Source organism: Fusarium musae, chromosome 3 (assembly GCF_019915245.1).
Source record: "Fusarium musae strain F31 chromosome 3, whole genome shotgun sequence".
Classification (NCBI taxonomy): Eukaryota; Fungi; Ascomycota; class Sordariomycetes; order Hypocreales; family Nectriaceae; genus Fusarium; species Fusarium musae.
The window spans coordinates 2,472,452-2,486,560 of NC_058389.1; the positions used below are offsets into that span (position 1 = coordinate 2,472,452).

The window sequence follows — 14,109 nt, forward strand, 5'->3', positions numbered from 1 at the left end:
CGCCTTACTATGGGATGAGCCAATGTCTCAGATCTACACCTCTACTACGCACTATGGTTGTCCTCCTCCACCAACGAACATTGCCGCCTGGTAGATCACTCGAATTACAACAAAGACGTGCAATAGATGGCTTGGATCTTGAAATGCCTACAAGTCACTAATCATCCAATTGCACCTCATCTCTCGCGAGATTGCCATGTCTACACAGGGGCTCATATTTCACATACCGCCACTAAAGAGCAAACAACGCCGCTCGAGGTTTCAGCGCGAAGAGCGAGGATATTGTTCCAGGAACCAGCGTAGTACTGCCGATCATACAAGCTTCAGCCTCGAAAGCGGTGTCGAAAGGACAATGCGTGATAAGTCTAAGTGGACAAAGACGCCCAAGAAACGTGATCTAGGGCTCACGTGGTTTGCAGCCAAGCCTTACAGACTTTGCCGTTCTAATTTTCATGAATATTGGGTTGAGTGCAAGTTTGAAGTCGAGTCTGTTGTCAGCATGGTCACTGCTCAGAGGCTTGATATTGTTCAGCAGTTTGGTGGCGTTGCCAAGCCAAGGCCGTTGTGATGGAAACTATACTTGGATGGAGAGTGTCGAGAGTTTCTTGGTGACTCTGTCAATATTGGTTATGCAAATAATAGTGTTTTGCCTTGAATTGCATTTCATTTCAATTGAGAAAGGCCTCCAACTGAGATTATTCGAACTGAACCCCAGTATTCTGTAATGAAATTAGCATAGATCCCGTCGCCAAACGTCCAAGTATAGCGTGCATTGGCCCCTCCTGTCACTTCAACTTCAGGGCGTCAGCCAAACGAACAATGCTAAGACCAAGACCTAGTTCCGAGCCATGTTTGCTCTCTAAAGGACAAGAACCTCAGCCTTGTAGAAGAGAATTCGAAGATCAGCATAAGCTAATCAGCAGATAGGTTCTAGTGAAAAGAAATGCATGAGTGGAACAATACCAAACCTGAAATATCATCATGTTCCAGAAATATGGACAATACTAAGGCTAGTAAGAAGAGCAATGAGGCCTCGGCACAGGGGCTTCACTTTTCATGGCGAGATACGATAGTCGAGATTGTAGAGAGGGTATACAGTATTCTCCAATTAAAGCAAGATGGATAGATATAAGAACGAGGGCCGTTTTCTGTTGAAGAAGAAGAATCCAGATATCCAGACCCGTTCGTTTCCAGCTTCTTCTTCGCTACCCATCTTCTCTTATATTTATTCCCTCCATTACGTAACTCATCATGGAAGCCCAGGAATTTCGTGAGGCTGCCAAGGCGGCAATTGATGAGAGTAAGTTCTTATATCATAACCATAATAGCCATCATGACTCCCCTCGAGCCATCATGAACCCCGAGTGAACATCCCCCCTTTTATCTTTCCCTTGCGAAGCCTGACTATTAACACTACCACCTTGAAATATCCAACTCATACTAAATAAAGCTCTCAGTGACCGACTATACCGAAAATGTCGCCGACTACCGCGTTGTCTCGAATGTTAAACCAGGCTACTTGCGTCCTCTACTACCATCCTCTCCGCCAACAGACCCCGAACCATGGTCCGCCATACACCAAGACATCGAATCCAAGATCCTCCCAGGCATTACTCACTGGAGTAGTCCTCGCTTCATGGCATTCTTCCCCTGTGCGAGCAGCTATCCAGCCGCTCTGGCAGAGATATATTCTAATGCCTTTAACGGAGCACACTTCAACTGGATCTGTAGTCCTGCTGTGACAGAGCTCGAGACTATAGTTATGGACTGGCTGGCCCAGGCATTAGGATTGCCTGAGTGTTTTCTCAGTGGAGGGTCTACACATGGTGGCGGCGTGATTCATGGGAGTATCAGTGAGAGTCTGATTGTCAACATGGCTGCTGCGAGAGATAAGTATCTCGCTTCTGTGACAGACCACCTCCCTCCCGGCAGTGAAGAGAAGGAGGAAGCACTTTGGGATCTTCGAAGCAGATTGGTGGCCCTTGGAAGCTCAGGTACACACTCGAGCACTAAAAAGGTCGCTCAAGTTCTTGGTGTTCGCTTCGCTACCATCCCAGTATCCGAGGCGGATGGCTTCTCTCTCCGAGGCGAGGCCCTCGCTGCCACTATTGAGAGTCTTCGAGCCCGCGGCCTTGAACCATTCTTTCTCACTGCTACCCTTGGCACCACCGATGTCTGCGCCGTGGATGATTTCGAGGGTATTGCCCAAGCTCTTAAGCCAACCTTCGATACGCCACGGGACATCTGGGTTCACATCGATGCCGCGTATGCTGGTGCAGCGCTTGTTCTAGAAGAATACCAACACCTGGCCAGAGCCTTTTCTTCATTCCATTCCATTAGCTTCAGCCCTCACAAGTGGTTTCTTACCACATTCGACTGTACAGCCGTCTGGGTTCGTCATCGATCTTGGCTTATCCAGGCCCTGAGCATCAAGCCTCCTTATCTGCGAAATCAATACAGTGACGATGAGTTAGTCACTGACTATCGCGACTGGCAGATTCCTCTAGGTCGGCGGTTTCGTTCCTTGAAACTCTGGTTCGTCATGCGAAGCTATGGTATCAGCGGCCTTCAGAAGCATATCCGCAATGGTGTCGACCTGGCGGAAAGTCTCGAAGACAAGATAAACTCTCGCCGGGATATCTTCTCTATTTTCACGCCAGCTCGGTTCGGTCTTATGACAATCCGTATCAACGGCGAGTCAGAGCAACAGATTAATGACCGCACTGAGGCAGTGTATGAGGCCATTAACGCAGCGGGGGAGTTCTACCTCACCGCCACTGTTGTGAATGACAAGTTTGCCATTCGTGTATGCACGAGTGTAACAAAGGTGGAGGAACAACACGTTCAGAGAATGTTCGACGTCTTGGTGCATACAGCTGAAAATGAGATTGCTAAAGGGCATAAGTGGTTAGAATGTAACTTATAACCGAAATTTTCAAATTATTCAGAACGAGAAATACCATCAGCTTATGTATTGGCGTTGGATATGTAACAACAGTCAAGAAGTTCTTCGAAATTTAAGAATGTTCTGATAATGATGATGATAAGTTTGTTCAAGTCCTCGAAATTAGACCAAAGACCTTCAGAACCAGAACCAGAGTAGTTCACATCGTAATTTCAGCCATAACACCAGATTGTCACTTGAAAGAAAGAGAAACAACTTTTGTTATGGCTCTTGACCTTGAAGTAACCGGTTTGAGAATGTTACAAGGACATCTAAATGCAAACTTTATGCCTCCTATGTTCATTTTCTCGATACTCCGTTTCATAATCGTGTACTCATTATCATAACCATTCACCTTCATTTACCGACTATAGCCCCGACCACCTCGATAGTTATAGTCATCATAGTCGTCGTCTGGATACCGACTACTCGATCGGTACCTTCGCCTTCCCCTCTCACTATCGCGACTTCGACTCCCCCTTCGATCATCGCAGTGCTCGTGCTTCTTCTTGTAGTTATCAAAGTCGTGGCTGAGCCATGTAAAGGCGCCAAGGAGGGCGAGAACAATGCCCGGCGTCCAATCGAAGCCGGATTCGCTCTGTTTGACAGGAGGGCCGCGGCGGGGTGGAGGATGGCGATGGGATTGACGATGGCTCCGGGGAGGCTCTGAGTATGTATCTCTTCTTCCCATAGTTGTGGTAATTAAATGCGGTGTAGTAGTTATGTTGTGTGATACTGTGATGGCTTGCTTGATGATAAAAACAAGGATAGGGTAGAACTTGAGCTCTATTCAAATAATTGTTCAACGTAAGATGCTCCGAGAGTAAGTTCCAGACATATGCCGTATGTGTCTCTCCCGAGTGACTATCAAGGGAGTCGATGTGGTTCGTCGTATTGCGGTTTATATAATATCAGTATGCCATCCACGTAAACTTAAAATATACGAAAAAGAGCAGATTACACGGTTATAAACTTCAAGTCCCCATGGAATTTAATATCCTTACCCAACCGTTAGAGACCTCCTCCGCCGCTACTGCCGGCTTGCATCTCCGGGGCCACTTAAGCATTAAGGATCGAATGTCATTGCTTAATTCTCAAGTCAAGCTTAACTTGGACAAGGATCATAGTTGGGGGTGACGTGCCTCGGGGGTTGGCATCTTGACGTGCCAGGGCCCAATTGAAGGACCTCGCCCGAAATGATGTCACCAATATCGTCATTTCTCCTCACTTTCAGCACTCACAAAGCAATTTCTCATCGGGAGAATGCATCTTCACGTAATATTGCAGTACCAAGGCCCCATCAGATGATTCAATAGTAGCATAAATAATTGTCTAGATCAAGCTCCGTACTCCAAGAATAGACGCCTCTACTCTAGCAGAATGCTGATTATTGTAAACGCTCATCAAGTCCAAGGGAACATGGTCCATTAGATGCTCGCTCGTCTTGGTGCCATTGTACGTCTCAACGCCTTCTTGGCCTCCGTCTCCTCTACTAAAGGCAAGACTCCTTGCTCTTTCATCTTGTTAAAAAACTCCTGCCCATACTTGTATCCCAGTTGGTACAATTCATCGAATTTGTGGAAGTCAAGAGTTCCATAGTCATCGATTGGTGGACGCATGTAAATGCATCCAGCCATCGTTTTTGCACGTTCCAAAGCATCGACACTCGACACGTAAGCCAGTCGTCCTTGAATCTCCGCAAGAGTTGGCGGGTTCGGGTGAGACGAGAATGGATTCCATCGGTTCACAAAAGCCCATGCACCAGAAAGTGAATCACCATACGTCTGCGGCGTGTCATCGTCCAAGGCACCTACATCAATGGCAAAAATTATGTCAACGCCGAGACCCTTCATGTGAGACACGGTCAAATTGTCAATGTAGCCGCCATCCAGTAGCATACTGCCCTCATCGCACAGAGGTGGGAGTAACCCCGCGAGGGACATGGATGCTCTGATATATCTCCACGCGTACCCACTGGTGTGGAATTCGGCTCGACTCTTACTGATATTGGTTGTGTTGCAGTAATATTCGAGCCAGAAATCTTCCATCTGCGTGTCGCCTAAAGCCTTGAAGATGCCACGATTGAATTCGTGTCCTGTGGTGTAAGATGCAGAGGGATACGTCAGATCAAGAGCAAACCGCCATAGGCTGGCCATACGCCCTGCAAATTTCTTGGCAAATCCAAACATAGGCACGACATCAGCATGCCGGGCATACAGAGCGCCAACAAAGGCACCGATCGAAGTTCCTCCAACGAGATCAATAGGAATTCCGGCTTCTTCCATGGCTCGGATGATACCAATTTGAGTGATGCCGCGAGCACCGCCTCCGCCAAGAACAAGTCCAATGGATTTACCACATAGTCGTCGTGCCAGGCGATGAAAGTCGCCCTTGTAAGGAGAATCGGGTGAGTAGTACGGCGTGTGGTGCACCTTGCGAGACGTGTATTTTTGAATTTCAGCCTGCAAGACCTGGACACGTTCTTTGAGTGCTTGACCAAGTTTCTTGGGGGCATGGACTGGCATCTCGTTTGTTCTGAAAGCCATTTGAATATGGCAGTGGCCACCATTGATCCACATTCGATTTTGCAGCCAAGCTCGAGTCAGCCCAGGCCGTGAATAACGCTCAGCATGAAGTAAGACCAGCACTTTTCTAGCGGTAGATTTCATGCCAAGCATAAAGCGTTCGTATTCACCAATAGCTGGTGATCCTTCGGCAAGACCCACCAAAAGGATGCTGTCAGCTTGCGTGATACAAGTCTGTGTCCACGGCGAGTTGACGTTCGTATCTAGAGCCAATATGTTAGCTCAAGGCTCTTGTCCGAAGGTCCAGAAAATAAGTTGTAACGAGAATAAGTCAGGAAAAAATTAGAGTTAATAGAACCAACATCGGCTTTGCCTCTGGAGTCTATGTGTGATATTATCATCATAAAAGAAATGGCTGAAGAAAGAAAACAATGTATTGCTTACCTGCAACATAGACAACCAGACCATACTTCTCTTCCAGATCAGCAAGATATTGAGAAAGCCTCAGCTTTCCCATCTTATTGAAAGCATGTTTGCCGAGGTGGTTGAGAATGGCGGCCTGGTTGAGGGATGTGGCCCCATTAGCTGGACCGACTTGCGCCAGGGCATTCATGAGGCGGTTCCCAAACTCAACAACAGGTACGCCCGCGGTAACAGGCAAGATCGCTACTGTTCGTAGATTCATATTGGACTTGCGCATCAAAGTTTTTGGATTGGTGCTAGCATCCTTGTACGAGAACTTGGATGTCTCGTCAACGATTGCCCTCATCCGTGATGCAATGATCTTTGAAATTTTGATGGTGATGTTCGGATGCTCTTGTGCCAAGCTGTTGAAGAGTGTTCGGGGGAATTTCACCAACTCCGTATCTCGAATAGCATGCAGAGTCCCTGGGCGAGCAGTTTCTGTAAGCACCTCAAGCTCACCGACACTGTCGCCTTGTCCGTATTCGGCGAGAGCCGTTACGCCGCCACTGCCACCCTTTCGCTCCTGGACCAACCGAAGGCGACCGTTGAGGACAATGTAAATCGCCTCGCTTTCATCACCCTCGTGAAATAGCACCTGCCCTGCATTGACTTGAACCCATTCCAGAGCAAAGTCAATATGTAGAATCAGGCGGGGCAAGATGTTGGTAAGCCTCTTGGCCATAGTGAGGAGAACAATCGGATAGCGGTCAACAATCCGCTCCAGCGAAGCGCGAGGCAGGAAGCCTACATAGACATCCGTCTTTGCGACAACATCAATGAAAGACCGATATGAAGACACACTTCCGATGTAACCAGCCAGTCCACCCGGTTTGACCAGGGCAATGCTGCGACGAGACTTCTTCGATGTTGATTGCTGCGTCTCGGCCTGATCTCTTGCAGCTTCGGTCCGAGCCAGATTGGGGAAAGAACCCATTTCAGAAGGATCTGGGGATGAAGGAGCTGGTTGAGATGAACCAAATCCGTTAGATTGTAAGATGTTGTGAGCATCTGCCTCACCAGTCGTACCAATGTCTAAGAACCCATCGACGACATAGTACAAACCGGGGTTTCGTTCTCCTTGCTCTACGAGAACAGAGCCTTTGGGGAAGAAAACGATCTCAACCTCATCCTTCATGTCGCTCGCAAGACCCTGGGCGCTCACAGGAGCATGTAAAGTGGTTCCTCCAGAAGTCACAGACTCAGTCTCGCCGTCAACAGAGCCATCGTAAGGAGGCATGAAGCCGAATGCGTTGTTTTGGTTATAAAACTTTGATCGTCGATGGTCGAGCGACACCAGTCTGGGAGAGCCTTCCATCGACTCGGGCTCGCGGGATGCACTTCCATTGGCATCAAGCCCAAGTGACTTAAACATGCACTCCAAAATAGAAGCACGGAAGAGATTGTCTTCATCCACAGTTTCTCGCGGATCCATCGTCATGCGACCAAGCCTCCTTGAATCAAAGGGATCATTGAAAAATCTATCATCCTTTGCATTCGCGCCCTGGTGTCTCATTGAGGCCCCCGAAATGGATCGTTGATCCGCCGGCGAGATACGCGAATTCCCTCGAGCTAACTGAGTATTAGACAGCAGATCTCCAGGGCCTGGAGTGTGGGGAGAAGTTCTTTCGCGAGGTGGCGCAATGGTGCTTGTGACAACCGAAGTCGTCCGCAATTTGGTCATTGATTGCAGCATAGCCTCTTTCCGAAGAGTTGTACTTGACCTTCGCCGATGAGTTGAGGCCGAGTTGTGCAGCGCAATGCCCTTCGTGTCATCATCTTCGTCTGTACGTTCCCTCTCGCGCTTGAACTTCTCCTTGAGACGTTCTAGAGCATCGCCTCGCAGAATATTGGGGAGCTGGCATACTGTATACTTGATCATGCTCTTCTCTGTCTGCAATACTTCGCTAGTCAAGCCGAGATAGTTGAATGCTTGCGCAAGCGTGACTCTTTGGAATCTTGAGAGAATAACATGTACAATGTGTGCGGTTGCCTTTGGGTAGATCTTGATGAGTCTTCTAAACGCACTGGCTGGGATGATTGCAATTGTTGTATCAACCGTAGCACGAGCAATAATGTCTGGGTGAGCCGAGCCAGATGTTGCCCTTGTTGGCAGAGGCGGTCTAGTAGGTGGAGGTGTATCGCCATCCAGTGACATGGCAGGAATCGCAGCCTGATCGGTTTCCAAGCCAGAAACACCAAGGCCTTCGCGCTTCTTCTCGTCCGCCTCCATATCATTCCGCGACTGAGGTGTGCCCGGCATGGACATATTGACATCCGAAGGAACACGTCGAAGATGAGGCTTCTCGAAGGTCGGGTGTCTGAGGCCGCTACTTTTGGCAGGATGCAAAGAAGAGTCCTCCTGATCATCGTTAGGCCGTAGCCTAACATCCTCTGTAAACAAAGACATGATGGAGAACAAGGATGACATAGGTGCGCCATTCCGAACTTCTGTCAGAAGCTGGTATGTCTGTTGGCCAGGAGCGATATCGTCCTCATCTGAAGAGTCCAGGTCAAGATGTCCCCGGGAGGCGGCTGCTGCGCGCGGACTCCGGTTTGATTTGACAAAGATCTCTACCAAGCCATCGACGACGATACAGAAGCCTTTTTCTTCTTCGAGGTTGATGGTCTCGCCAGCAATGAGCTTCCTCGTTTGCATGCTTCGAGTCAACTCATGGAAGACGGGTCGTTCCAGGTAACCGAAAATCTTGATAGCGCTCAGGAACTCATCTAGGTAGTTTGCCAACCCGGACTTGGTACCACCTTCGTGAGTGTCTGGAAAGAGATCGATGTCCGGCTCTTTGCGCTGTGGCTCTGGTGGCAGCCGGGAGTACATGTTCAGGATGCGATACCTGACAACCCAACTGACGGCCGACACGACCGCTGCCATGATAAACATACTACAAGAATATTAGCGTTACGAAGCGAAAGAGATTATTGGTCAACATACAGTGTAGTAGCGTTCATGGTGACAGTCCAGCTTGTAGAGAACAAGTGGAATAGAAAGGAAGGGACATTGATAGTCGCAATTCGAATGACCCAATATAGAATGGTGGAAGTGATGTGAAGAAGGAACCATATCAACCACCCAAAGAGGCCAAACCATGTGTAAGGCTCATGGGCGGTGACGGCAGGCATGGTGCTCACGATAGAGGGAGAGGAGCTGCTGAGGGCATAGGCGACAGTCTCAGCGACGTCGTCGGCCATTTGGGCGGCATTTGACGGATCAGATGCCATGGCTTGTTATGAGGCTGCTGCGCATCATAAGGTAGCATCCTGTAGAAAAAAGAGCCGCGTGGAAGCGGAGGGAGAGTTTTGGAGCAAGGGAGAAAATTGGAGGTAGAGGTTTTATGAACATGGGAAAGGAAAAAAGAGCGTGGCTGCTTCTGCGCGTGCAAGCTTTTAGCTTGTGATCGGGTGCGGAGCTACAGGGGAGCTCAGGTGCCGAGGATTGACCGGTTGAGGCCCCACCGCACTGAGAGACGGTGGGTGAGCCGCTGAATTTGTTCCGCGTGGGCAGGTAGTGGAGGGGCTACCCGTTGGTGCCGTCACCTAAGGTTGTGCATCTGCTTGGATAAGCCATCACTAAGTTAAGTTATTCTTTTCTCGATATAACGATCGCGATCCCCAAGTCGATTCATTCGTTGAAAACAGGCGGTAGAAGCCTGTTTTGTCTCGTGCCAAGCTGCCACATCCCACATGATCATGCGCTCTTGAGCTCGGCACCCTACGATAGCCTTTCAGATGCCCTTTGCGCAGCTCGTCGTCGGCAGCCCAGGCTCTGGAAAGAGTACCTACTGTGATGGCAGTGAGTTTTTCAAGACACTGAATCTTCTGTATCTGTAGACTGACCGATATAGTGCACCAGTTCCTGGGCGCCATCGGGCGAGCCTGTTCAGTCGTAAATCTCGATCCTGCCAATGACCATACAAACTACCCTGCGGCACTTGATATTCGCAACCTAGTTAAACTCGAAGAAATTATGAAAGATGACAAGCTAGGACCTAATGGTGGCATTTTGTATGCCCTTGAAGAATTGGAACATAATTTCGAGTGGTTGGAAGAGGGACTGAAAGAATTCAGTGAAGATTACGTTCTTTTTGACTGTCCGGGACAGGTGGAACTATACACACACCACAACTCCCTACGGAATATTTTCTACAAACTCCAGAAGATTGGGTACAGGGTTGGTAGACTCCCTCCATGGAAACCCAGCGACTGACCACGCATAGCTTGTCTGCGTCCACCTCTCGGATTCTTTCTGTCTAACGCAACCCTCACTATACGTGTCGAACGTCCTCCTTTCCCTCCGAGCCATGATCCAGATGGACATGCCGCATATAAACATCCTCTCGAAGATCGACAAAGTCTCAGAGTATGACGAGCTCCCGTTCAACCTCGACTATTACACAGACGTAGACGACTTGACATATTTAACGCCCCACCTCGAATCAGAATCGCCAGCTTTGAGGAGCGAAAAGTTTGGCAAGCTGAACGAGGCTATCGCAAATCTGATCGAGAGCTACGGTCTGGTGCGTTACGAGGTCCTGGCGGTTGAAAACAAGAAAAGCATGATGCACATTCTTCGTGTCATTGATCGTGCCGGTGGATACGTCTTTGGTGGTGCTGAAGGTGCCAACGACACAGTGTGGGCGGTCGCCATGAGGAGTGAGTCGTCTATGTTAGAGGTGCAGGATATCCAGGAGCGCTGGATTGATCAAAAGGCGGAATACGACCAAATGGAGCGTGAGGCAGAGGAGGAGCAGGCTCGTATTCAAGAAGAACAGGCCATGGAGCTGGACCAAAGCGAACCATTTGCTCCAGCGGGTGGAATGGACCCTGACTTTGGAGATATGACAGTCCCAAAGGACAGTGGGATCAAGGTAGTTAGAAAAAAATGATACCCGTTCATCAATCCGCATCATCCATTTCTTCATCACTCGACACGTCGTTGACGTCCAGAATCATTTCGTCCTGATTACGCAGCGAAAGGCTGAGAGAAGATTGGGAGTCCGTGTCTTCCTTTGCAGCAAGGATGAGTCTCTTGGCCTGACGAATGGCTTCTTCCTCGGCTTTGCGAATTGTCCCACTGACACGTACAACGCGAAAGATACACGGCCGTCCGTCTTTGACGGGAACATGATCCATAAAGGTCAATGTTGACCAGAGCATTTGATAGTGAGCCCTTGAACATCGTAGGATAAAAGTTGAGGTTGCGAGGGACAAGTATTTTACTAGACATGTCAGGAATGCGAAGCGGTTCAATTTTACAATCCAATGCTCGCTCACCTGAGCAGTTCAGTAAAGCTCCAGATCCACAGTCGCCATAAAGTGACGCGACTTCAGCCTTGATACCCCTGATAAGTGCACCAGGAGTGAGCTTTTCGACGGTTGGCTGGTGGTTAAGAACAAAGTCTGGTAAATCTGATTTTGCAGCCTTTGCAGGGTCTGGCAGGTAAACAATGTTGACAAGGAGATACCTTTCCTTTATGCGTACCATTTTGAGGAAGCGGCGGTGAAAGATCGAGTGAAGTTGTTGTGGATGTTGGCGAATAAAAGAAGTTGAACAGAGACTTGTGACTGAAGAAGTCAACTTGCATCTCAGTGGAAGTTTACTATAGCGGCTTCGGGGTCTGCCCCACCAAAACCGGGGCGGTCGAGCGGGGCCGTAGACGAGGGAGCTTCCCCGCCGTTATCAGTTGATGAACTCAATTACTACTAACCTATATATACTCATCTCTCCCTGTGGAAGCTGTAGCTTTTGACAAAGATATACAGGTACTGGTAATATTTTATCCTATGAAACGGATTTCTTCTGAAACTGTTACTCGTTTCGCGTAATAGCCATGGCTTCCGGCCCCTTGAAAGCGGCGCTTCTTATCGTCTCGACGACAGCAGCCAAGGACGCTTCTGCTGATGCTTCAGGACCTATACTCACCCAAGTACTGGAAGATGAAGGTGATGGGGAGTGGGCAATTCAAGATACAAAGATTGTCTCGGATGATGTGCTCGCTATCCAACGGCAAATAACTACCTGGACCGATGGCCCTGAAAGCGTCAACCTCGTTGTGACTACCGGCGGAACTGGTTTTGCTACTGGAGACTCTACCCCAGAAGTAAGCATTCAATAGAAATAATTCATGAGCCATTGAGGGCTAATCGTATCTAGGCAGTCACTCCCTTACTTCATAAGCAAGCGCCAGGCCTCGTTCATGGCATGTTAGCAGCGTCTCTCACAGTCACACCCTGTAAGCAATATCGCTTCCAGTATCGTACCAGATAGTATTAACAAGATTCTTAGTTGCAATGATGTCACGCCCAGTAGCAGGAGTACGCAACTCGTCCATCATTGTGACCTTACCTGGTTCACCCAAGGGCGCCAAGGAGAACCTCCAGGCCATCGTCAAGACACTACCCCATGCCTGCATTCAGGCTGCAGGTGGCAATTCCAGAGCTATTCACTCTGGTGGAATTAAGAAACTGGAAGCTGAAGCAGGCCTCACAGACGGAGGGGTCCAGTCTACAGCTGTCGGTGGATGTGGTCATCATCACCACGGCCACGGCCACGGGCATGGTCATGGCCACGGGCATGGAAATCTCGTGAGACACACAAAGCCCGGAAATACTCTCTCTAATGATCCTGCGCTTGGGCCTTCTCGTAGATACCGAGAATCGCCCTACCCCATGCTGCCAGTCGAAGAAGCCCTGTCATTGATCGAAGAGCATACCCCTGAACCGGAGGTTGTCTCAGCACCAGTTGATCATTCCATCATCAACTCAGTTCTGGCAGAAGACGTAAAGGCTAGGGAGAATGTTCCGGCCTTCCGCGCCAGTATTGTGGATGGCTACGCAGTCGTGGCCCCTAAGGATGGCCAGCTCAAGGGCATCTTCCCAGTAACAGCCATCTCTCATGCTTCACCTGGTGAGATTGGGGCTCTGAATGAGGGAGAACTGGCTAGAATCACCACAGGGGCCCCTTTGCCTCCTGGTGCCACGACTGTTGTTATGGTTGAGGATACTGTCCTTAAAACAATGTCAGATGATGGCAAGGAGGAGAAGGAAGTTGAAATTCAAGTCGACGGAGTAAAGGAGGGTGAGAACATCCGCGAAGTTGGTAGTGACGTCAAACAAGGCACAGTTATCCTCAACAAGGGAGAGATTATCAGCGGTGTGGGCGGTGAGATCGGCCTTCTCGCTTCTGTGGGAGTATCAGAAGCAAAGATTTACCGTCGTCCTGTGGTAGCCGTGCTATCGACTGGCGATGAGATCGTCGAGTACAGCCGCCCGGGTGATCTAAAACTTGGCGAAGTCCGCGACACCAACCGAATAACTCTCATGTCCGCAGCGAGGGAATGGGGTTATGAAGTTGTCGACCTCGGCATCGCTAGTGACAAGCCCGGCACTTTGGAGGAGACGCTCCGTGATGGACTCAGACGTGCAGATCTTCTCATTACCACCGGCGGTGTCTCCATGGGCGAACTCGACCTCCTTAAACCAACGATTGAGCGTTCTCTTGGCGGCACTATTCACTTCGGGCGTGTTGCTATGAAGCCTGGAAAACCAACCACCTTTGCCACAGTTCCTGTCAAGGACAACTCGGGTCAACGTGTTACCAAGACCATCTTCTCGCTTCCCGGCAACCCAGCTTCGGCTCTGGTTACTTTCCATTTGTTTGTGCTCCCTTCACTGCACAAGCTGTCTGGCGCCACGACTAAGGGCCTCCCAAGAGTACCTGCTGTCATCTCGCACGATTTCCCCCTAGACCCTAGACCCGAGTATCATCGAGCTGTGGTCACAGTTGGCAAGGATGGGCTTCTCTCAGCTACCAGTACTGGAGGACAACGCAGCTCCAAGGTCGGAAGCTTGAGGTCAGCTAACGCTTTGGTCATCTTGCCTAGTGGAAAAGGAAAACTGGAGAAGGGGTCAAAGGTTGAGGTTTTGCTACTGGGCGCTGTGCAGGCTGCTTAGAAATTGGTCCAAGTCCCGGTAATGAGCTTGAGCCAAACATACAATGCACATTCCTGCGTAAAACAAAGATCTTTAGTAACATGTAATTCAAATCTCATCGTGATGTACACTTCCACCTCCATATGATACTGGTACTGGTACAGGTACAGCCAAAATACGTCCTCCCAAGCCAATCTTCCAAACGCCTGACCAAATATTATTGGCGCAATG

At 49.3% G+C, this 14,109-nt stretch overlaps 5 protein-coding genes across 5 annotated transcripts; 3 read left to right on the forward strand and 2 right to left on the reverse strand.

The window, feature by feature from the left end:
* Positions 1–1,251: 1,251 nt before the first annotated feature.
* On the forward strand, positions 1,252–2,926 carry J7337_004217 (uncharacterized protein; the record flags this gene model as incomplete). Its single annotated transcript, XM_044821913.1, has 2 exons — positions 1,252–1,300; positions 1,458–2,926. The coding sequence occupies 2 exons, from the start codon at positions 1,252–1,254 to the stop codon at positions 2,924–2,926; spliced, it is 1,518 nt and encodes a 505-aa protein (XP_044683246.1).
* A 1,445-nt stretch (positions 2,927–4,371) lies between these two features.
* NTE1 (phosphatidylcholine and lysophosphatidylcholine phospholipase) lies at positions 4,372–9,138 on the reverse strand (the record flags this gene model as incomplete). Its single annotated transcript, XM_044821914.1, has 3 exons — positions 4,372–5,732; positions 5,914–8,831; positions 8,882–9,138. The coding sequence occupies 3 exons, from the start codon at positions 9,136–9,138 to the stop codon at positions 4,372–4,374; spliced, it is 4,536 nt and encodes a 1,511-aa protein (XP_044683247.1).
* A 537-nt stretch (positions 9,139–9,675) lies between these two features.
* On the forward strand, positions 9,676–10,832 carry J7337_004219 (uncharacterized protein; the record flags this gene model as incomplete). The annotated part of the gene is made up of 3 exons (XM_044821915.1): positions 9,676–9,739; positions 9,792–10,117; positions 10,164–10,832. The coding sequence occupies 3 exons, from the start codon at positions 9,676–9,678 to the stop codon at positions 10,830–10,832; spliced, it is 1,059 nt and encodes a 352-aa protein (XP_044683248.1).
* A 10-nt stretch (positions 10,833–10,842) lies between these two features.
* Positions 10,843–11,431, reverse strand: J7337_004220 (uncharacterized protein; the record flags this gene model as incomplete). The annotated part of the gene is made up of 2 exons (XM_044821916.1): positions 10,843–11,165; positions 11,221–11,431. 2 exons carry the CDS (start codon positions 11,429–11,431, stop codon positions 10,843–10,845), a joined length of 534 nt encoding a protein of 177 aa, XP_044683249.1.
* Positions 11,432–11,777: 346 nt separating this feature from the next.
* On the forward strand, positions 11,778–13,899 carry J7337_004221 (uncharacterized protein; the record flags this gene model as incomplete). Its single annotated transcript, XM_044821917.1, has 3 exons — positions 11,778–12,047; positions 12,101–12,179; positions 12,233–13,899. 3 exons carry the CDS (start codon positions 11,778–11,780, stop codon positions 13,897–13,899), a joined length of 2,016 nt encoding a protein of 671 aa, XP_044683250.1.
* Positions 13,900–14,109: the final 210 nt, after the last annotated feature.